The sequence below is a fragment of the Macaca mulatta genome, chromosome 18, assembly GCF_049350105.2.
Source record: "Macaca mulatta isolate MMU2019108-1 chromosome 18, T2T-MMU8v2.0, whole genome shotgun sequence".
NCBI classification, from domain to species: domain Eukaryota; kingdom Metazoa; phylum Chordata; class Mammalia; order Primates; family Cercopithecidae; genus Macaca; species Macaca mulatta.
The window spans coordinates 7,905,377-7,931,165 of NC_133423.1; the positions used below are offsets into that span (position 1 = coordinate 7,905,377).

At 35.7% G+C, this 25,789-nt stretch overlaps 1 protein-coding gene across 2 annotated transcripts in view; it reads left to right on the forward strand.

Annotated features, from left to right (window-relative positions):
* Positions 1–25,789, forward strand: part of NETO1 (neuropilin and tolloid like 1) — a 126,303-nt gene that overhangs the window by 71,273 nt on the left and 29,241 nt on the right. For both annotated transcript variants that reach the window (XM_015122167.3, NM_001257852.1), the window contains 3 exon segments: positions 3,829–3,870; positions 3,989–4,116; positions 14,385–14,613. In XM_015122167.3, the coding sequence (XP_014977653.1) occupies positions 3,829–3,870; positions 3,989–4,116; positions 14,385–14,613 (399 nt within the window).

Genomic DNA, 25,789 nt, shown 5'->3' on the forward strand with positions numbered 1-25,789 from the left:
TTGCTACTATAAAGCCTGCCACCAGATGCTGCTTGTTACTTGCCACTCAGTGATAGGGTTTTGATATGTGTCTGGAAGTGATTGAATTATTATGGTGCAGTCAAACTTCTTTGCTAATGAATTTGCTACTGTTAATTTGTTAATTTGCTAATGTTAATTTGTATTTCCGGCTGCTCCCAGTGCTACTGTCACCACCCCAGATCATCAGGCATTAGATTCTCATAGGGAGCATGCACCCTAGATCCCTCGCACGCACAGTTCACAATAGGGTTGAAACTCCTATGAGAATCTAATGCTGCCGCTGACCTGTCAGGAGGAGGAGCTCAGGTGGTGACATGAGCAATGGGAAGCTGCTGTAAATACAGTTGATGCTTCCTTTGCTATCCTGCCTCTGCTCATCTCCTGCTGTGCGTACCGCAGCTGGATGGGGAACCCTTCCTTACAGAGCTTCTTGATTATGGAGCAGTGGAAGTAGACAGTTAGTAAAAAATTAAACAGACAAATAGTTAAATAATTGTAAATTGTAATAATGTGAGGGAAGCAAAATTAGGGACAGTGCTGTTTTAGAGAGGATTGTCAAGGAAGGCGTTTCTGAGAACATAATATTTGAGCCCAAAACCAAAGAATGAGAAAGATTCAATTCTCCAAAGCCAGGAGAAAGGTATTGCAGAGAGACAAAAGAACAAGTTCCTGGTACAGAGGATAGGAACAGCCTAGGGTGTTTGAGAAACAGGTGAATGTGATCAGAAAGAAGAGTGGAACCAGCAGCATGGAGCCAGGGACCAAGGGCAAGAACTTACAGGGCGTTAAGATGCATTATAAAGATTGATGGTCTTACTCTAAGGAAAGTGGAAAATCAGGAGAGTTCCATGTGTAATAGTTTATTTGATTTACATGTGTAATAGTTTATTTAGGTTGCTAAGTAGAGAACAGACTTGAGGGATAGATCCAGAGTAGAAGACTAGTTACCAAGTCCAACTTTGTCGTGCATCTGCCTAATAATTCTTGTCCTCGCCCACAAACAACCTTGGCCAATCAGTCTTTATAATCTTAAGTTGAATTTAGGCTGTTTAAAAAAAAGAGTATTGTTTATTGGGTTGTTTTTGCAGGTCATATGGCCCATCTATTATTGTGATATTAATATAAATGGAATTGCAAAAACAGTTTTTTCTAAAGTTTTGTTTTTTAAACTATCAGTGCTATCACTGTTCATACAAAGACAAAAATAAATTTTCAGTTCCCAGAACTGGCATTTCTCTCAACATTGCCTGGAATGAGTTATAAAAATGACAAATGTTAGCCTTCAAACTAGAAAACAGAGTATCAACTACATTCCACAAAAATTGTAGAAACAGGCACGTAAGGCTGAAATATTCTAATCAAGGAGGAGATAATGAGTGTTAATTATGAATATAATTAAGCATTATTCTTAATAAGAAGGATACAATGAATAACAAAAAGTCTGGATAACAGGTCATCAAGGTTGATGGAAAAATAAGGAAGATATGGGGGACCTTATCAATACCAATGAAACTGCTTGATGGAAACAACCAATTTTAGCAGTGTTATGCAAAACATAGCTTTTATTGCACAGTAGGTGTTAAATACATATTTATTGAAATAATAGCTATATATCTGTTGAGTTAGATGAAGAAACAAATTTCTACCAGGAAGTGTCTTGGTCCAAATGATCTGTGATGTCCTTATTTTTTAAATGGAAATTGCTTACAGTTTCTTTTTTTCCTTTTTTTCTAAAAAGATTTTTTAAATCTGTTTTCAAAACAGCTTTGCAAAGGAATCTGTAACTTGTTTCAAAATTTATTAACACTTTCTAATAGTGTCTGTAATAAAATAAGTCTAAATAGCTCATGCGATCAGATTGTGTAGTATGGCCAATCCAGGCCTTTCAGTTTCAACAGATCAGTTCACATAACTGTTTGACAAAGCAAGAAACAACAACAAAAACAAAACGTTTAATAACGATAACTAAACTAACAATCAGCCTGTAGTTACAGGTTTTGCATGTCCAGGCACACAGACATACAAAGAAATGCACTTAAATACACACATGCATATTAGCACACATAGTCTTAATATCCAGAACTAACCTCTTACAGAAAGAATGCTGCTTTTTATATTGCAGTCCTGAATTGTTGTTGAGCAATGTCTCATCAAATATTTCTAACTCTAAAAGATTTAAACTTAGAGCTGATGCCATGGTAGTATAAGAACAAATACATTTCCCAATCATCTTTTAATTGTATGCCACGTTTCTTTAACATATAGTCATCGATGCCTTCACTCACTCATAAGTCAAAGAAACCTCAACTCAAAGTGACAAGGGCTACAAGGGCGTGTATTATTTCAAAAAGCGAAAAGCCCAATTTCAGGTAGTCAGGAAGAATAATAAGTTCAAGAGATCACCATGGTAGCTGTAATTAATAACAATATATCCTGTAATCTACTGTAAAATTGCTAGAATGTAGACTTTAAGTGTTCTCACTATGCAAGAAAATGATAGATACATGAGGTAAGACATGTGAATTATCTTTATTTAGCCATTCGACAATGTACACACATACCAGAACATCACATACCAAAATATCACATTGTACACCATAAATGTAAACAATTTTTACTTGTCAAATGGAAAAAAACAGTATAAATCTTGGAGAAATGCAACTCCAGAATAAGTTACTCTATAAATATATACAATGACTATGCACTTGTAATAATTAAAAATTTAAAATTTTTTAAAAATAGGAATTTATGTTTATCAAATAAGGTAATACAGTGTCTCAGTGACATCATTAATGATTCATGGTTCTACACACTTTCATTGTGCTCATCATCACAATTAGCCTTTTCTTATATTAACACCTTCAACATTGAAAGTTGGCTAATGCGTGATTCCACGACGTCCGATACAAGCATGACTGCAATAAGAGCCAGAACAATGGTATACACCTTGTCTCTATTACGAGGAAGACTTTCTCAGAAGCTTTCTAAAAGGCTTATCTTGATATTTCATTGACTGTATACCTGCCTCAAAATCAGTTCCAGAAATGAGAATGAGACCACCAGTTTGCCTTTTTACCGTTAGAAAACGTCTTAGACTCATGAAACAGCAGGCCTTCCCTGAAATACGTAAATAAGCAGAGGACAGGTGGCTGAGCCTGGGCTTGACTGCGAGGAAGATGAGGAGAGTGGGTGTCAAGTTGACAAACCAGAATACTGAGGAATGCTTTGAAAGTTAGCGTAGTATGAAATGTTGCAGAGAAAGATTTGACGAAAACAGGATTGTTCAGTCAGCCAAAGGAGAGGAGTTATAGATTTTACATCTTAATTTGTGCTTCAGATATTCTAGTTAAAAACTGTGTTACTACACTTTACAGAATGTTTTGAATCAGCAAAGAGGATAGTATCTAGAACACAGGGAAATTGCCCCAAACCTTGAATTACTGATGGATACCTTTTACAAGAACATCTATTCTCCTGTTATGAAGGATAGATCATATAATTAATTTAATCATTCCACCTATGGAGTTATAGGTAATGAGTAAGATTTTTGTCTGATAATTAGAGGCAGGAGTGGCATTAGAAAAACAAATTTTAATTGTGTTTTTTGTATTGAGAAAAAAACCTTGTAGTAATACTAAATTAACATTTCAGTCCCAACATCATTATGCACTTTTTATTTAATCATTTACTCTCCCCTAATGTGTTTTTAAAGGCAGATTTCTGGATAATTTAATGATGTATAACTTAAAATCAATGTTAAGTAATAAATGTAGAATGGGACTAATTGTCTTTTTCTCAATTTTTAAGATCCTGACTTTAAGGACCTTGGAGCTTTGAAACCATTACCAGGTTGGTAAAATAGATATTTCATACTGTTCAGAAGACTTTGCTTTCTGCTATGAAATACACTTTTGGTTTATTATTCAAGATCCATTTTTGTGTGTTTGTTTGGCATTTTGTTATTTAGCGTGTGAGTTTGAGATGGGCGGTTCCGAAGGAATTGTGGAGTCTGTACAAATTATGAAGGAAGGCAAAGCTACTGCTAGCGAGGCTGTTGATTGCAAGTGGTACATCCGAGCGCCTCCACGGTCCAAGGTCAGTCTTAAGATGAAACCCACACTTGACAGCTGACTTGAGAAGTGTCTATAACGTGCATTGCTTTGAAACAACTGGACATGTCTAATACATTTCAGAGTGCAGTCATCATAGGTTATGATTTCATTTTGATTTTTGAGATGTAACTTGTCTTCTCTTGACCAATCTAAATTTGATGTCATAAATAGCAGTCTAGAGAGTGAGTTGAATAAATTATTTGATAACCTAGACAAGAGACTTTAAGGTAAGTCAGCCTCTGAAACGCAGATTGAAATGGTATGCAAGAACCATGGCTCTAACTATAATCACACTTATGCTCTTATTGTCAACATCTGCAGTTGGTTGATTTTGTAAACGAAAATTATATCTGTAGAGGTTTTTCTGGGGCCTACAAAATCATTAATATCTGGCATGTAAAATACAAGTGTGGCAAGGGCTGGCAGCAATGGTAACAGGGCCTGGGAGATCCTGTGCCCATTTGAAGGAGACAGGCATGACTTAGCTGCCTGTGAAGCTCCGTGTGGTGCTGTTATGAGAAAATGTGGGTCCAGCATTATCAAGCCCTGCATTGTTTCTCATAACTTGCCAGAAATCTAGGTTTTATGTTAATCACCCTGATTTTTGAGGGTTGGCAATACATTGCAAAAATTAAAAGTGTTACATGTATTAAGCTAAGTCTATTGTGGGTTAGATTTTGACTCAGACCCCAATTTTGGAAACATTTCCATGGAGCAACTATGTTGATTCTGTTTATGGAAACATTTTCCAAAATACAGAGGATGAATCATTTTGTGCCAGCAGGTGTCATAGGACTAAGGTGTTATTTGTTCATTCTCCTGCTTTTGTTTTTATTCCTCAGTTACAAAGTTGTAAGAAAAAATATTGACTTACTAGATTTGTAGTCATTTATTTATTGAGGCTGAAACTGTGTGTTATTTAATTAATTGATTTTGTGACTCAATAAATTCTCAAGCCCTCTGCTGGAGACATGAAAAAGCATGCCAGGCCCTGTTCTCAGGTGTTTCTGTTTAGTTCTTAGACAAATATGTAACAGAATAATCTAAGCAGTAAGGTTAGATCATTGGGGTATTTGTAAGGTATAACAGAGAGAGAGAAAAGACCCCTTACACCAGATAGGGTAAGTCAGTGGTAGACTCGCACAGCTGTCAGTATCCTGGTGAATCTTCATGAGAAGTATTGTGTCCGGTAGAGTGAGAAGGCTGTCCAGGCAGAGGGAATAACATCTATAAAGTCATGGAATCATAAAAGAGAAGAGAGTATGCTTTTTCAGGATTTAATGTAATTGCACGTGACCAAATGAAAGCGTGGATAGGGAGGTGGTATGGATTTTTCAAGCTAAAGTGTTCTCCAGGCCTCTCTAAAGAACTCAGCCTTCATCCTGAGTGCTTCAGTGACATGGAAAAACAAAGCAGAAAAGTGATATGACCGGCTTTGCATGTTAGGAAAATTGGTTTTTCCTGCAACGAAGCACTGCAAGCGGAAGACCAAGTGGGAAGCTGTGGCGGTGATCCCAGTGTTGGAAATTAGGCCACGGTGGTCCAACGTGAGGGAAATGTTAGAGAGAGATAAGATAGAATTTGGTGACTGGATATTTAGGCTGAGGGGAAAAGAAGAGCCACTTTTTTTGTTTGTTTGCTTTTGTTTTTGTTTTGTTTTTGAGACGGAGTCTCATTCTGTCTCCCAGGCTGGAGTGCAGTGGTGCGATCTCGGCTCACTGCCACCTCTACCTCCCACCTGAAGCAATTCTCTTGCTTCAGGAATTACAGGCGTGCACCACCACACCTGGCTAATTTTTTTTTTGTATGTTTATTAGAGACGGGGTTTCGCCATGTTGACCAGGCTGGTCTCGAACTCTTGATCTTAGGTGATGTGCCTGCCTTGGCCTCCCAAAGTGCTAGGAGTGAGTCACTGCACCCAGCGAAGAACCTCTTTTGAGGGCACTGGTATTTCTTCACTTGATTTTTTCTTGCATATGTCTCTAGGGTTCGCATATAAAATGGAAATGTGGCACCTTTCCCCCAACTTTCGGTTTTTCTGCTTCGTTTTTCCGTATGTCACTGAAGCACTCAGGATGAAGGCTGAGTTCTTTAGAGAGGCCTGGAGAACACTTTAGCTTAAAGAATTGACACCACCTCCCTATCCACACTTTCATTTGATCACGTGCAATTGCATTAAATCCTGAAAAAGCACACTCTCTTCTCTTTTATGATTCTACGACTTTATAGATGTTATTCCCTCTGCCTGGAGAGCCTTCTCACCTTGTCTACCAGACACAATATTTCTCATGAAGATTCACCAGGATACTGACAGCTGTGCGAGTCTACCATTGATTTACCCTGAATGTAAGGAGATTCAGAGATCATGCTCCAGCTTCCAGCTTTGATGCTTGCATTTCTCTTTGCCTCTGAACAAATCTTAGAGAAAGTTAATTGCATTGTGAAGAAAGACAGTTATTTTTCTTCTATTTTTTAAGTCCAAAGCTTTTGCTCACATAAAACCATAAAAACCCACTACCTATATTACCAGAGAGCTAGGTTGCAGCTTATTATGCTTTTTTCATAAGACGTGGATTGACGTGCAAGGGCTATTTGTTTTTCTTAAACTCTACGAATGGAAAATTTTTAAAGACTTTTTAAAAAACAGGATTATATGTGCCCCCAGCTTACTGTCATAACCAGGACGTTTGTCACTACGGTCTTAAGGAGAAGGTTTTCATGACAGTGTAAATGCACACCCTTTTTTTCCAGCTGGTAAATAGACTGTCTTTTGTACAATTCCAGAGCAACAATAACCGATGTACCTGTCTGTTACAGAATGTGGCATTCTGTGACCCAAAGGGAAAGCTGCCTGCAGAGCTGGACAAAGATGGCTCTATTGTAACAGGCTTTCTCTGTTAAATTAAAGGTTAGAGGATGGGAAGTGGCTTTGAATACTGTGGAGAAAAGCAAGGACTGGAGATTACTGCCTATGTGGACTTTCTATTTTTATAGAGTTCCTAGCAGCTTATGAGAATAGACTATCAAAGCGCAAGTTAAACTTGAAATGGCTTGTGGTGAATATTTGAATGACACCTGGTGACTTAACCATATTGCACAAGGAAAGTGCTGAATAGCTTACTTGACTGTATTAAAATGTATACACATTACGACTTTTCCAGCTTTTGACAAACAGAAAATATAATATCTGATGTCTCCTTTACTAAAGAATATTAATCTAGATGGTCCCGTTTAATTAGAATGTGATTAATCTAGATTTCTTAGAATTTGGAAAACCAGAGGCAGAAAGAACCTTGTTACTGACTACGTCATTTAAAAGATGAATAAACTGAGTCAGATAATGAAATTCAATGTGAGTTGACAAAGGAGTGTAGACATACGCCTCTCTGAGCAAATACTATGGCCTCCAATTCAGAATCTGGTCTGGAAAATAGCCACCAGAATGAAATGATGGGAGACCAAATCATGGTAACTATTAATTTCATGAAGCCTGGACCGTATTTATCTCCAGATACCCAGTGCCAAGCACAATGTCTGTGATTCAGTTAAAACTCATGGAATAAATAAACTGATTATTTCTTTTTTTAAAAAAGGATATGGTACCAATCTTCAAACATTTGAAGGACTGTCACATGAAACAGGAATAAAACTTAATCTGCAGGAGTAAGACTTTTAAGTACCGCCATTTATTTGAAAGTTTGAAACTAAAGAAATAGCTTTTAATGTAACACAGAGAAGCCTTTTATTTTAATAACAGACATTGAATGAGATTTCACCAGAGGAATCCAAGCAGAGGCTGGCAGAGATTTTGAATAATAGTTAAAAGTCAAGTAATATTTTGGCACAGATAACATGAAAGTCATCTGAAAACCAAATTTAATGAATCTATGATAAGTGACTTGCCCAAATATTTGGCTAGTTAGCAACAGAGCTGGAGCAAGGTTAACATCTCCCAATTCCTGGCCTAGTTTGCTCTCACAAAACCACATTCTTTGAGGAAATGATCAAGGTTTTTAAAAATTAATTTTAAACTATTTTTAAAATTTATTTTTAATTGACAAATAATGCTTGTTTATATTTATGGGCTATGGTGTGATGTTTCCATCATGGAATGATTAAATCAAGCTAATTAACCAATCTGTCTTCATATTCTTATCATTTGCTAGGACAGGATAAGGGACAGAGTCAAAATATGTATGAAATACATAAATGAAGGTAATTTAATGTTTAACGTTTTTGGATAATAAAACTCTAGCTTATACAGTTTACTCATTATTTCATATTTAAAGTTGACTCAGTTTGTTGTTAACTAATTCAAAAATATTTTCAGTCAAATTAAAATAAAAAATATAAACACTTGACAAATACAGTAAGTATCTTACACTAAAATTGTGATAAAGGTGTTAAAGTTACTTATCTAATGAACATAAATTTCCAGCTCCAGTTCCTGGGATTGTAAATATGATAAATTTGCCTTTGTGATTAAGGTTACCAGTCAGGTGACTTTGGGTTAATCAAAAGGTTGATTATCCAGGTGAGCGTAATCTAACCACACGAGCCCTTTAAAAGTGGAGCAGATTCTTTGGATGTGAATGAAAGGGGAAGTAAGAGAATCAAGGGACTGAGAAATGTGTTCTAGGAGTGAGGGTGACCCCAGTAAGCATTCCTCAAAAAAATAGAGAACTTGGTCCCAGAACTGTGAGAAACTGGATTTTCACCCTCAACTGCCCTCGCCAAAGAACCCAGTACTTCTTACCTATAGAACTATTAATAGTAGATAGTAAATGGGTGTTATTTAAAGCTGCTAAAATTGTGGTGATTTGTTATGGAGCAATAGCATATTAATACAATAAACCAAGTGTAGTAACTGTAATTGATAAAAAGATAGGCATTAAGAGTTCTGAAGACTGAGCCTGCTTTTACCTCCAAAATGTGAGAATAAAATTTGGCAAACAAAGTAAAAATTTTAAATAGGAAGGTAAATACCACAAAAATTGTACAGTTCAAGTTTTTTAAAATAAAATGTCATTTTTATACTCTCATCTTTCGACAGCTACTCAGGTGGACTTTAAGTATTTTGGTACTTGTTCATATATGCCAGAAAATTATTTTTATTGTTATATCAGGAATTGTTGTGCTGTGCACGTATGTGTGTGTGTGCTTGTGTGTTAATATTTTATAAAGCATTAAGATGTTTTGGTTCCTTATCCAAAAATAAAGGGAGTACTGATGCCCTCCAATTGGAATATTCTGCATAAGTTTATAAACCTGACATGTCTGGGCAATAATAAAACAGAAAATGCAGAAATCCTGGGCTGCATGCTTTGTAGAATATGATTTTATTTATAAAAGTGTCTAGTAGTATTGAAACCATGTACGGCGTTTCTCAGACTGTGACAGATTTAATTTTTACTTATTATGGAGAAAACTGTTCTGGCAAGTCATAAATAATTGCCTCAAATAATGTCTATTTTCTGTATATCATTTTGATATGAGGGGAGGGACCTGGTTGAGCAGTTGGTATTAAATTCTGTTTGTGAATATATTACTTAGTAAATTGTTAGCGAGATTTATTTGCTTTGCATATAAAAAGGGGTTCTGCTTTCCATGTGACTTGAAAAACAGATATTACTAGAAATTATGTATATGTTGTGAAGTTTTCCGTGTCCTGGTCAATAAATTATCTTGTCAGCTCCAACTCTTTATGATTGATTTAAAAGAATGCATCAAAATGATTCACTGAGAAGAGATGATAATCTGTTTTACTAGTGTTATATATTACTCTGTTTATCATTTTCTCTTTTTTTTTCAGTAAGTGACTAACGTACTTTCTATAGTTTACTACATTAAATAATTCTTTCTGTTAGCATTATTATGGTACAAGATTTAAGCTAATGAGATAGTCATTCAAATCACAATATACAGAGAGATTTTATATGGCATATGCTAGTGTTAGCATGGGAAAGCGTGATCACTTCCTCTGGCTAATGGAATTTGGCTTTTGTACTGACAGCTCTGGACCCTGTAAAGTATATTCTCTTTTTCTATATGATAAAAAAATCGTTGCTGTCACTAGATCTTAGGTAAGCACTATTGAATGCTTCAGAAGTGATTACCTGGAATCTAGTGACTGCAATGATTCATTTACTCTAATTAGTGTTCTATTTAATAAGAAGGTCCTTTAAATATAGAAGATACTTAGGTAGCAGTGATTGCACTTCATGTACAAATGCAAGACCATCACCTCATACGGAAAATATAGAACTGTCAAATGAAAAAAATATAAGGCTCATATGCAAACTGACTTTCTGACTATAGCAATATTCTTATTAAAATATTTCTATTTTTAAAGAATTTAAAACAGCCATTTGTTTTTGAGGGACACATTTATTTTCTATACATTTTATTTATAACTTGATAGTCAACATCTTTTCTAGCTCATTAGGAAACGTGAATAGTTTTGATTTGCTTTCTTATTTGTTTTATTACTCATTTTATTTTAGCTTGTTTTCTTTAAAAATATAACTTTCTTTCTGGGCTCTAAGTCTGTGAGCATTTAAAAACATTACATAAGGCTGCACAGTGTGATGAGTGTCCAACTGTTAGGCAGATCTGACTTCAGTACCAGTCCGTTACTTAAGTGACATTACTGTGTCACTCTGAGAAAGTTACTTAATTTTTGTAAACTTCAGTTCTCTTCATCTTAATAACAAGTATCTATTGTTGAGAGATTTGAAATGATGCATTAGCAGTGTCTTAAGCTATCGTCAATATAACACACAAACTTTCTTTTCCTAACAATGAAATAGTATTTTAAGGTGTGTTTCTACATGACATGCAGTGTTAGAAATTTTAAGTAATTGTTGAAACGCGTTGAGCCACTGAAACATTTCAACTTGAAAACATCAGGTGGTCTAATAGCTTTTTTGTGTTAGCCAAGCAATTATTTAAAGATTTTTCCTCCTGTGGGCTTAGTACTTGGTTTTTATAACTTTGTAAGGCTATTGGGAGAGACGCGTCATTTCGTATTACACTTCAAAGGAGTGGAAAGCACTCTTTATTTACCCTAATCTGTGTTCTCCTGCTTATGACAATGTTTACTTCCAATTATAATTGCATCTTTTTTAAGAGCTGATAAACTTGTTGAATTTATTGCATAGTATTTTAGAGTATAAGTACATACTTGAATTTTTGTTCCATTTAACCATTTTGTATAATACCTAGATTTTACTTTTTATTTTTACAGTGTTTTCAGTTTCTTTCCTTTTAGTCAGAACGGGGCAATGTGACCTGATGAAAAGAACCTTAAAACCAGAGTTGGAAATTTTAATCTTCTTTAAGGTTTCCACATTAATTCACTTATGGTCCTGAAGCAAGTTATTTTTTTTCTTCTTTGCTTCAGCTTTCTAATAAAGGTCATCTGGAAAAAAAAAATCTTTTTTTAAGTCATGTTAACATTTAAAAAACAAACGAGTTAGTATAAACTTGGAAGTCTCACATTTTTAGATGCATATATACCTTCTTAAACTGGATATTTCTGAAATTCTTGAATAATTTTAGAAATGAAATATGTGTTGGGAGGAGAAATCACAGATGGACTGCATGAGTAATATCTGAGTTTTAGATAAAATAAAACAAAGGAATAACCTGGGCATACCGAAAATGAAGGCCTCATTGGGGCATGTGTCTCTTATAAGGCTGTGGCAATGGCCCGTAATTTAAATCAGCATCAAAGTATTTGGAAATTTTAGAATAACTTCCAACTTCAATGCGACAAATTGCTCATATATGAAAATCGTCCTGCCTTGCAAAGCATAATACAACTCAGGTGCTTTCCGCTGTTGTTCCGTTTGATTCATTTGTCCACATTTCTCTGATTTTGTTCTTTCTCATCAAATTGTGTCTGGATTTCCTCATTTAGAACTTCACATTCTATTTTCAGAGTCTTACAAGTCTGCGACATTTTGTCTTATCCTTTTATGTCATAATTTAGATCTATATTATACCTTGTTTTGAGAATGATTGCATATCATTTCCACTGTATATAATAAAATAAGACTACACTATGTCATTATCATTATTTATAATACTTAAATGTCTGTCATATAGGCGCATAATAAATATGAATGCTGAACAAAGGAATTCAATAAAGAAAATGAAACTTCCAGTTAGTTAATCATTCAGAAACATTTCTGGAGTGTTTACTATGTGTAAAATATGTATTAATGCTTAGAATACAAAAATGTATACCACTGCTTCAGCTTTTCGGGAACACAAGTTTATTAGAAGGGACCTGTAACCTAGAACTATGGCTTTAAATATGTTCAAAATCACATAGAGGCTACAGAGGTTATGTCTGCTGTGATTGGGGAGTGGGAGCAGTGAAAACCTTTCCTTGGATGTGCAACCATTGAACTAACTCTTGACAAATCAGGAAGAGGTTCCTAGACAGAAGATGGAGAATGACAACTTCATGTGAAGCTAATGTCATGTTCATAAAGGGTGTCTTTTTTGAGAATGGTTACAATGTTAGAGATAAGAAGGATGTAAATTTGCTAGTTGATGTTTTTAGACTTTTTAAAAATTATACACAAGTTAAAAATTTTAGCTAAAAGACTGTGATTATTAGATTTGTTTGTTAGAAATATAACTTTGGCTAGAGTAAACTAGTTTTATTAATAAGAGTAAACTTTGGGGTTGTAAGGAGAATCTGCATCTTGCAACCATCCAGGCTGGTCAGGAGAGTGTTGAAATATTATAGAAGTGTGAATGGAAATGGAAAACAAGTAGTTTAAAGGGGAAATTGACAGGAACTGGTGCCCTGTTGAGTAAGAACATTGAGGACAAGAGCTACATTTTCACTAATTTAAATAGTGGAATTATAAAATTTGGGCTAGACATACTGGATCTGGAAGAATTGTCTTATGAGTTTCAGATTTTACAAAATAATAAAAAAATACGTAGAGAGTGATGAAAGAGATAGATGTTTGATTGAATGCCATGTCTTTAGTTTATATCCATGCTAAATTAAGAAAAATGCATTTAAGAGGAAATAGCATGTAGGCATTCATATTAAAATAAAATGTAAAACATTTAGGAGATACCTGTATGAAAGATGTGTCTATTAGGAAACCATTCTAAGTATCCCTTTCACAGTGCATGGGTCTTTTGGCTTTATATAATTTCCATTCTTTGACATTGTATCTTATTGTCATGGTTTAATTGACACACATTTTCAGCACTGGCCCTTATTCTTTTGTTCACCGTGATATCCACAATGCCTTGAATAGTGTCTGCAACAATCATAGGCGAAACTGTAGATGCCACTGAATCGATGGATGCATGAACAAATTATTTCTTTATAGACGTGTATTTGGTTGAATGAATTCCTTGTGATTTTGAATGCACATTAGTAAAGAGTCAAATAATGCCTGTTGATTGAAAAGCAGTACACCTAAGGCAGCGTAACGTTGTGAAAAGAATTATGGACCAGGAAGTGAGGATGCTCACGTCTAATTTTCAGTTTATACCATCTGAGTCTGAGCTTCTTCATCTGAATATGACAATAAAATGGGCCACTTTATAGAGTTGTTGGAAGTATTACAAAATAACATATAAAGCAAGTTGCACAGTACATTTTACTCATAATTTTTATTTATGTAGCTTAGCTAAACAGCCTCTCTGTATATGCCATGAGTGGTCAGAGACTAGCTTGGCCTTTTTATAAAACATTATACTTCGCCTCAGAAATGAAGCAGTGTATTTATGTCAAATAACTTAATTAAACAAACCAGAGACTGTCTTTCAGTATCATTTCTGTTTTTCTTTGGTATTAATGAAAATCGCATATTTTTTGTACATTTTTGGAAGTAAAAGGAAGCCATGGAACTGAAACACGAATGTATCAGGAATACTTCAAATACATTTTGCTAATCAAAGTAAAACAGTGTGTAAGTATGCAAAACTAATAACTGATTTCCAGTAAGTTATGAGAAGACATAAAGTGAATTTGGGTAAATACACTCAGCTCTAGAAAATGGTGCATTTAAGTAAAGAAAGGATAATAGCATTTGAAAAAAGTATTAAACACAATTTGTTCTTATTGTACATCTTCCTTCTATTCACAAGGGAAAATAGTAAGATTGATTGCAATCAGGATTGTCTTGTGAGACTGAAAAAAAGAAATTCTGGTACTTACTGATGTACATTCATATTTTGATATGTGGAAATTATTTTATTTTTGTTTTATAGATTTACTTGCGCTTCTTGGACTATGAGATGCAGAATTCAAATGAATGCAAGAGGAATTTTGTGGCTGTATATGATGGAAGCAGTTCCGTGGAGGATTTGAAAGCTAAGTTCTGTAGCACTGTGGCTAATGATGTGATGCTACGCACGGGTCTTGGGGTGATCCGCATGTGGGCAGATGAGGGCAGCCGAAACAGCCGATTTCAGATGCTCTTCACATCCTTTCAAGAACGTAAGATTCTCTGCACTTGACTGTTTTTCCTTCATATATGCCATATGATGCCAGTTTTGTAAGCTGTTAACGGTGTTTTCTTCACACAGTTTGAGCACAGCAGGCTATTTTCTAATACGTCGTTTAAACCACTAACGTCCCCCTTTTTTCATTTTGATCCATGACAGGAAAGAGTTACATATTACATTTTGCTTTCTTATTTCAACATAGGCATCATAGCCTTTCTAAGACAGTTCACACTATTCAACTGGGAAATGATGAATTTCATTTGTCTTTGGTTTAGCTCTTAGGAAGCCTATGGAACTGATGCAGCAGCTTCTGATGAAGTTTGGGTTTAAATTTTTAAAAACCTGCATAAAAATATTTGGTAGGTTCTTTTTAGTAAGCTTCTCTTGCAGGCCCATTTATTTCAAATATATTTGTGACCTCAGAGTTCCAATTAAAGTAGGTAAGGAGAGAGAATTGCTTGGGTAGATAATAAACGGGAAAAGTTTCAGAAAATATTTAAAACAGCACAATGGGTGCTATCCAGAGTCAAGGGCAAATCAAATAAACTTTAGAAAGTTATGTTCTAATAAATAATGAGTCATACTAATAGATATATTCTGAATATTTGTCAGAAACCCTGAATATTTCATGTGTTACAAATTTATGGAAGTGAAAAAGAATTCTGAGAAATTTAGCTTTAAGAAATAAGTACCTGGTGACATTTAAGAAATAAGTACCTTCTTGAAAAGAAGAACGGACACTTTGAAAAGAACATTCATGTGGCCAACAAGCATATAAAAATGTTCAACATCACTAATTATTAGAGAAACCCAAGTCAAAACCACAGTGAGATACCATCTCACACCAGTCAGAATAGCTGTTATTTTATTTATTTATTTATTTATTTATTTTTGTTTTTTGAGATGGAGTTTTGCTCTTGTTGCTCAGGCTGGAGTGCAATGGTGCGATCTCGGCTCACAGCAACCTTCGCCTCCCGAAGCTATTCTCCTGCCTCAGCCTCCGGAGTAGCTGGGATTACAGGCATGCACCACCACGCACAGCTGATTTTGTATTATTGGTAGAGACGGGGTTTCTCCATGTTGGTCAAGCTGGTCTCAAACTCCTGACCTCAGGTGATCCGCCCGCCTCGACCTCCCAAAGTGCTGGGATTAGAGGCATGAGCCACTTTTCTGGCCTCAGAATAGCTGTTATAAAAGTCAAACAGTAACAGATGCTAGTGACGTTGTGGAAAAAAAGGGAACACTTATGCACCGCTGGTGGGAATGTAAACTAGTTCAGCCACTGTGGAAGGCAGTTTGGCAGTTTCTCAGAGAACTTAAAACAGATCCACCATTTGACCCAACAATCTCAATACTGAGTATAAATCGTTCTGTCATAAAGACACATGCATGTGTGTGTTCATCACGGAACTGTCCCCAGACTATTCCCATGACAAAGGCATGGAATCAAATGAGATGCCTATCCATGTTAGACTGCATAAAGAAAATGTGGTAAGCTTCTCTTGCAGGCCCATTTATTTTTAATAGGTTTGTGACCTCAGAGTTCCAGTTAAAGTAGGTAAGGAGAGAGAGTTGCTTGGGTAGATAGTAAATGGGAAAAGTTTCAGAAAATATTTAAAACATAAAATATAAAAACGGATGATATCCAGAGTCAAGGGCAAATCACAGAAACTTTGTATTGTGGAATACTATGTAGCCATAAAAAAGAATGATACCATGTACTTTGCAACAACATGGATGGAGCTGGAGGCCATTGTCCTTAGAAGTCTAATACAGTAACAGAAAAGCAAATACCACATGTTCTCACCTATAAGTGAGAGCTAAACATTGAGTCCATATGGACAGAAAGAAGGGAACAACAGACTCCAGAACCTACTTGAGGGTGGAAGTTGGGAAAAGGGTGGGGATCATAGTACCCCTATTGGGTACTATGCTTATTACGTGGGTGATGGAATAATTTGTACACCAAACTCCCCTGACACACATTTTACCTGTATAATAAACCTGCACATGTGCACCTGAATCTGAAACAAAAGTTGAAAAAAAGAACTGTAAATGAAAAGAAATAAGCACCTTGTATTTCACAACTATGTATTTTTGTATTATTAGAAAAGGCAATACAATATTTTTGAAATTTCAATGATTTCTCTTATTGTCAGAAGCGGAGCAGCCAATACTGTTTTAAATTCGTAAATGTTAAGTGTGTTAGACAGTTATTTTGTATAACGAATAAATAGTTTGGGCTTTAAATTCCCTTTTAATTACCCAGTTGGGGAATTTTAGGACACCAGAAATACTGAATGTCACTCAGTCTTTCAAGTCTTGACACCATCATGTAGTGTGTCAAACATCTCTCCCAGCTTTATGTCAGATTAAAACAGTATGCTGTGATGTATTTGGTTCAGTAGTTGATTAAAATGTTAGAGATAGTGCATTTTTATCTCAGCAAAATATTTGAGGAAAATATTTTCATTTTATTGACAAGCATATGTAACTCAGGCTACAAGAGAACACCTTTGGTGGCTCACTGCTGATTGATCTACCAAATTCAATGAATTATTCCTTCAGTGAGGGAATTTCAGGGTTCTATACTTATTCAGTATTCTTAGTCTTCAGGAATAACATACCGAGAACTCATATTTAATTTAAATGATAAAAATATGAAAGGGCAAGCTAATATATTAAATGATATAGTCAAGATTTTCATAAATAACAAAAATCTGTAATTTTTATCCAAAGTATACCATAAAATATAATAGAGATATATGATAAAAGCATTATATTTCAGAAATCAATAACATAGAGGAACCCTGATGCCCAGGACGCTCCTGTGGTCTTATTTCATTCAAATTTAATGTGAGTCAATACTTTGATTATGGCTGATAAAAATAATCCTATAAACGATATTAGCCTATATTAACATTAGTGGAGAAACAATGCAAAAAAAAAAAAAAGATTTTAGTCTTTTGGGAAGCTGCACCAATCAAAATGCAAAAGGCACAGTCTGTTCTTTCCTGACTATTATTAGTGAGGAGAGTAATCACCTAGAAGAGGCTGACAAAGATGTAATTCCAAATAGGAAGAAACGTTTACTTTAGGATTTGTTATTGTTCAAAATGTGATAACTACCTCAGACCTATATCTCATGGGTCTCAAAAGTAAGATTTATGTTTGAAAGTTACAGAGAAACTTTTGAGTACAATTTAGGGGGAAAAATGTTTGTCGTGTGAGTCGTGATATTCAAAATTTGAAAGAATGCCTATGAAGGACATGAAATATGGTTAGATGGGTGATTGGATCTGAAAATGGATTATTATCTGGCATGAATGGTATAGGGGAGTCATCTATGTAGGAATAGCTTGAAAGACTGGCTAACATCAAAGATCCCTTTCAACTCTGAAAATAGATTAAGTTCTATGAGTCTTTAAAAATCTGCATAGATAAGAAATGGTGAACTGTATATATGGTGCATATATTATTATGAATAGGTCTATTTGAGATTATAAAAAATAGAGTTTCAATGCATGGGATTAAATTATGTCTGGAAGTCATTGAAGTGGGCCGACTTTTCAATGACTTGAAAAGACACAGGGTGTTCTTCCTACAGAGGCACCCATCCCAATATGTTCTTTCACAGTGGACAAATAATCACTCTCTTCAAATGATGAGTTTTACAACAGCATTCTCTGTGATCATCTCATAAATGTACAGTAAGTTTCCACTGAAACAGGTTTATCCTTTATGTCATGTTACCATCTGTGTTGGTCTGAATGGTTCTGTGGCACCCCTTCAAAACGTCATATGTTCAAAATCCAGTTGCCAAGGTAAGGGTATAAGGAAGTGAGGCATTTGAGAGGTGATCAGCTCATAAGTACAGCTCTCGTCATAGGCATTAGTCCTCTAATAATAAAGAGGCCCAGAGAGCAGCCTTGCCCTTTCCACCATGTGAGGACATAGCTAGAAAGTTTCGTCTGTGAACCAGGAGATGGATTGTAAACACACCAAATCTGCCAGCACTTTGATCTTGGACTTCCAAGATCATCCAGAACCTTCCAACATCCAGAACAATGATAAACAAAATCCTGTTTGCTATAAGCCACCTAATTTATTGTAGTTTGCTGTAGTAACCCAAACAGACTAAGATGTTGCCTGTGTATATTTGTCATGATGTTCTACTTTTTACTGCATTGACTAAAATTGTGCAGAATTCTATCATTATTTATACCTAAGATCAAAGTTATCCTGTGATGAAGTACATGGGTATAGAGTGTCTTTATTCATTGAAGTGAAAGTATTCCACGTAAGAGATGAAAACTTCAAAACAATAGAAAGTGGACTTCAATCAGTGCTACTACTTGTCAATGGGTGGGCAGGAATCATTCTAAGGGTACTTAAGAGGAAGCAAAGAGACTTTGTTTAGGGAGTTCAAGTTCCTCGATGGTATTGCTTTATTCAATATTAGTGGCTGAGAGAGAATTTTGACTTAACCTTTTTGTAGTGGCTGATGACTTTGGTTCTTGTAGATGGTGATAGTTATACAAACTATTCATATATTTTTCTATATGGCTAATATATACAATTACATTAATGTATGTTAGTGTATATATAATCTAATATATAATTATACTTTTAATATGTAACTATATATGCCTAACATATAATTATACACATCCAATATATGCCTTATATATGTATATATAGTTACATGTATTATCTAACATTTACTCCATTCACACACCCATGCAGTAAAAGTTGGAGGTAGAAAATCAGTGATCTGCCTTCGTCTTATTCAGGTAATAAGAAAGTACCTGGATATTTTTCCTGGTGCCTACACATTTATAAAATAGTATCCCCAGTTCAGTGGTGAAGTGCTTAGAGCGTGCTGGTGCCTGAATGTTATGTCCCTTCAAAACTAAGAGGCTGGAATTTTTAATGTTGTTTACAAGCCATCTAGTCTATGGTATTTTGTTCTAGCAGGCAAGTGGGCATACACAGAAAATTTACACTGATATGTGGGCATGTTGCTGTAACAAATACCTCAAAATATGTGGCAATGGCTTTGGAACTGAGTAATGAGTAGAGGCTGGAGGAGTTTTGAGGTCCTTGCTAGAAAATATTTACGTTGCCATGAACAGACCATTAAGGCTGATCCTGGTCTGGGTTCAGTAGGAGAGGAGGAGAATCTTGTTAGAGAATTCCTAAGTTATTCTGAACAGAATGTTTATAGAAATATAAATAGTAAGGGTCGTTTTGATGAGCTTTCAAATGGAAATGAGGAATATGTTTCTAGACAGTGGAGGAAAGGTCATCCTTATTACAAATTGGCAAAGAATTTGGCAGAATTGTGTTTGTGCTCTCATGTTTTGTGGAAGGTATTGCTTGTAAGGGATGAAATTGGGTATTTTGCTGAGAAAATGTCTAGGCAAAGTGTTAAAGAACGTTTGGCTCCTGACTGCCTGTCATAAAATCCAAGAAGAAAGAAAAGATTTAGAGATGGAATTACTAATCAAAATAGAAGCAGAAATTAAAGATTTGGAAATTCTCGGTCTATTCATACTGTAAAGAATGAGAAAACATGCTTACAAGGAAACCCCAAAGGTGTGGCCAAGCAGGCGTCTGATAAGATGAATGTGGATTGACCAACTCGGTGGAAATCAGGACCTATTGCTGAAGTCAGTGGAAGGTTGACACTGAAGGCATATCAGAGATCACTGCGCTTGGCCTCTCAGCTCAGCTCCAGAGGGCCGGTGTCTAGGGGAACAGAGTGAGTTGAAGGAGAAAAACCACTGTCCACCCCTACCTCGTATCTCAAATTACCTCAAACTTTTATCCCGGCGCTTTCTGGCAGCAGTCTTCCTCACTGCACCAAGTGGAGCGTGCACATTTTTATCAGCAAAGTTGTGGGGGCATGGCTGCCTTCACCTACATTTCAAAGGATACTTGGAACCCGGGCAAAGAATCTTTGCAATGGGACGCACTGCAGAGAGCCCTCACTAACAATGGCAAACCGAATCATGGGGTGGGGCCACCCCCGGTCAAGACCTTTAGAGACAAGGACATGTGACTTCAATCTATGAAGGCTGTGTCTGTTCCCAGAAAAGCAGTTGGGTAGACCTCTACCCCAGTGTGTTTAAAGGATAGAACACTAGGATAGAACACTAAGATAAAATTCTTTTTTTTTTTTTTAAGATGGAGTTTTGCTCTTGTTGCCCAGGCTGGAGTGCAGTGGTGCAATTTCAGCTCACTGCAACCTCCCCTTACCGGGTTCAAGCGATTCTCCTGCCTCAGCCTCCCAAGGAGCTGAGATTTCAGGCATGCACCACTACACTAGGCTAATTATTTTGTATTTAGTAGAGACTGGGTTTCACCATGTTGGTCAGCCTGGTTGCGAACTCCAGACCTCAAGTGATCCACATGCCTCGGCCTCCCAAAATGCTGGGATTACAGGCGTGAGCCACTGTGCCTGGCCAAGAAAATGATTCCTGAGTCTCAAGGTTATGGGCTTGCTGGGGACCTGCTACTTCTTTCTTATGTCTCCCTTTTGGACTGGGCATGACTGTCCTATGCCTGTCTCATCATGTATTTTGGAAGGTTCATAACACATTTTAATTCATAGATTTACAGCTTAAGAGTGATTTGCCTCAGAATGTATGCCTCACTCGTATCTGCTTTAGATGAGATTTTGGACTTAAGAGTTTTAAATTGACACTGAAACAAGACTTTTAGGGCTATTGGGATAAAATGAATATATTTTGCATGTGAGAAGGTCAGGGATTATGGGGAAGAAGTTAGGGTTAGGGTTAATCTGAAGGTGACTTCACCTCCAAATATATATGGTGAGATCTGCATCTACCCAAGGTGATGATATTGGGAGGTTCGACCTTTGTGAAGTGATTACATTATGGAGCAGAGCCCTCGTAAGTGAGATTAGTGCCTTTATAAAAGAGGCCTGAGAGAAAACCTTCACCTCTTCTGCCAGTGAGAGTCCAAGATAGTTTGTCCATGAGGAAGCAAACCCTCAGCAGACTCCACATCTGATGGTGCCTTAATCATGAACTTTCCAGTCTCCAGAACAGTGAGAAGTAAGTTTCTGTCGGTCATAAGCTGCTCCCTTTATGGCATTTTTAGAGCATGCTATGGTTTGGTTTCCTTGTCTCCACCAAAACTCCTGTTGAAATTTGATCCCCAGTGTGGTGATATTGAGAGGGGTAGCCTTGTGGGATGTATTTAGGTGATGGGGACATATACCTAACAGCTTGATGTTGTTCTGGTAACCAGTGAGTTCTCACTCGCAAAAGACTGAATCTGTCTTCTCAGGAATGGATTCGTTTCTACGAGTATGGGTTATGAGAGAGCCAGGACGTCCCTCAGGTTTTTCAGCTCTTGTTTGCACATGGCCACTTCCCCCTGGAAACTCTCCACTGTGCTGCAAAACAGCATGAAATCCCTCACCCAAAGCCGGGGCCATGTCCTTGAACTTCTCAGCCTGTAGAACTCTGAGCTAAATACGTCTTTTTTTTTTTTTTTAATAAACTACCCCAGTATACTTTTATAGCAGCACAAATTGAAACAAGACAGAGCGTATTTGATAATATCCTAATATCTGTGAGAATTTCTTGTGTGGGGACCATAGGATATTTTTAGGGGTTAGAAGAGAATTTAGAGATCATCTATTTCAATTTTTCACATTTTCTGAATTCAAATAGAAAAAAAGGGTTCATTGAAGTTAATTGACTTTCCCCACACATCCTTAACCCCATGCTTAATGATTTGTTGACAGAACTGAGGCAAGAATTAAAGACCTGACTCCTAATCCCATGATTTTTCTTGTGAATATCTTTGCTACTTTGGAGACACTTCTGAGACAGAACTCGAATATTCTAAAGAGGATGATGATAATGATCATTAAAACATGTAACAGTTATTCTCATATGTCAGCATTGTTTTAAGTGATTACAGACTGAATTTTGATTCTTCTGTCCTATCCACTGCATTTTATGCCTACATACTCTGCTTTCACACTGTAACCATATAGCATGCCACGCTTACATGGCTTTCAAGTATTAGACAAAAGTGTACTATAACGAGGGGTTTCTATTCTGAAATATGCTCATTTGGGTACCATATGAATACATTTTTAGCCATCATAGTTTTACATTTGTATCTGAATAAATTATAGGAAAAGGAAATAATCAGTGTATCAAGGAGGTATGAAATTCTTACTAAAAAATTCATCAGACTTTTACCATGCAAGTGCACATTAGAAGCATTTTATAAAGCCTGTGTTAAATGCCAATATTTCTAACAAAATTAGTCTAACACCAGTAATGGGGAGAGCATAAGGGCACTGAAAAGGGTAAGTATTTACTTGCAACTAGGCTTGAGAAGCACCACCTCTGCAGCTTGCTCCCACAGGCATAATACTGCTGCATCGACTGACTTTGCTCACTCTTCACCTCTGCCTCTTACAGTTCTGTCAAAGATTTTGCTGCCCTGATTTATGGCGTCACAAGGCTGTTGTCTGCCCAGCTGAACTTTTCTTTTCTTTTCTTTTTTTTTTTGCTTCAGAAAAATCATATACAGACTTTATCCTCTAAAGCAATTTTGAAACCCAGGGACAAGACAAAAAAAAAAAAAATCAATATTATCACCGAAAGAGAACTGTCTTCTTGACTAGGTGGTAGCCTTAGTAATAAGCTAAATGGCATTTCTCACTTGAATCACACAAAATGTGTAGTCTACAATTTACCTGGTGAAGAAGAGCACATGCATGAGCAATCCAAAAAAGAAGACAAAACATTTAAGTATTATCTTTAGCATATATTCTTTAAGAAAGAGTATTTAACATTTAAATGTATTTTGAGGTTAACAGTAAAAACAATTAATTAATCAGTAATTTAGTCTCATAGATGAAGAAGCCACAAATATCAAGAAACATATTTGCAGATTAAGAATTCATCCAATTTGAGATATGCCATACCTTGGATAATTCTTTCATTGATTATTGAAGGTGTGCTGTATTTTACTTTGTGATTTCTTATATTGTTACATTATATATATTCTTATATTTCTTACATTTATATTTACATATAATATAATTTTATATATAATTGTTACATATCATATTTATATATTTATGTTAATATAGTATATACTTATGTAAATATATATTTATATATACATATATAATATACAATATATAATATATATTATATGTAATATATTATATATTATATAAATATATGTAATCTATGACTTTTCTTATATTATTTAAGATTTCTTATATTATTACAGCTTTACACCTTGGCATCTTTTTTGAAAATTCATTGACCCTAAAGAATACTGATTTTAAAGTAATTATTGTATTTAGAATAATTTTAATTTTGAATACACTTATAGATAGTTCATAACCAATTGTAAGACTGTATATTTGAATAACTGTCCAATAGGAAAAAATAGAGACCTTAGTGGAATATGTCCATTTAAATAAATCACATGCTAAGTTTTCTGAGCCAATCTTATTCTGTGTTTAGAATATGAATTTGCAGTAACTGGAATGGATGAATGAGTTAAAACTAGTTTTGACTTCTGAAGTTCTGCATTTAGCTGTTCTTCTGCTCTTCTTTACAACTTTTGCAGCGTAAAATATGCATCACTTAACATTTGATTGATGAACAGCATATTTCTGTTGAAAACAAACATATAAAGTAGAGGAGATGGAAAAACAAATTGTCTACATTATGGTTGCATGGAAATTGTTTACAATAATTTGCTAAAATGAGATAATGCATTTAGTTTTATGTTAACTTGTGACAAAAGACTATCAAGTCTAAGCTATAGATTTATTTAGAATAAAGAAATATACATACAGGAACATTTAAGTTCCAAGAACTGAGTTGAAATGTTCTGTGGAAGGCAGATTCTGAGATGAACCAAGACATTCTCACCTTGTATTAGTTTGTTCTTATGCTGCTGTGAAGAAATACCCAAGACTGGGTAATTTATAAAGAAAAGAGGTTAAATTGACTCACAGCTCCACATGGCTGGGGAGGCCTCAGAAAACTTACAATCATGGTGGAAGGCACCTCTTCACAGGGCAGCAGGAGAGAGAATGCATGCCAGTAGAGTAAATGTGAGACGCCTATAAAACCATCAGACCTCCTGAGAACTCACTCACTATCGCGAGAACAGTATAGGGGAAACTGACCCCATGATTCATTTACCTCCACCTGTTCCTGCCCTTGACACCTAGGGATTATTAGAATTCAGGGTGAAATTTGGGTAGGGACAGGGAATCATACAATATCACAACTCTTGGTGTAGAATGCTTATATAATCCCGTGCTCTTGAGACAGTCAGAATGTGTGAATAGCCTGGGATATTATTTGGTTATTGACTTACATTCTTTCTCTGTGAAAAGTTATTTTGCAGATATATATAAAGGCTATGAAAGCTTGATTGAGTTTGATTTAATCAAAAGAAAGGAGATTATCTTAGGTGGACCTGACCTAATCAGGTGAGCTGTCTAAAATTGAAGAACTTGAGAGAAAAATGCCCAAGCTTCCTTGGACAGGTGGTTAGTAGAAATCTGGATTTGGAGGACTACAGATGATGATGACTCAGATGCAAGTGAGGATGAATATGTTATTAAGAACTGGGAGAGGGGGAAATCCCTGTTTTGTAGTAGCAGAAAGCCTAGCACAATTATGTTCTGCAGGTATGTGGCAAGCAGAATTTCTAAGTTACAAATATAGGCTAAATATAGGCTATGTAGCTAAGTAGATTACTGAGCTAAATGTTAAAGGTGTAGGCTAATTTTCTCAGCAGAAATACTGTCAGCTTGGACAGAGAGAGACAGAGAGAGTACCCAGTAAAACAGTTGGAATGCCAAAATTCTAATAGCATGATCAATCTGATAAAACATATATATGTGTGTACGTATGATATATATGTGTGTGTATATATACATATATGTGTAATATGTGTGTATGTGTGTATATATACATGTATATATACATATACATATATATGCGCCACTTTCCATGAGAAACAAAGGCTGTCTCAGAGAACAGAACCAAAGGCAACAGAACAGTCAAGAAAAATTTGACTTTACCTTGATGGACTTCAGAATTATTATGGATTCAATACTCCTATTTGTTATCCATTCT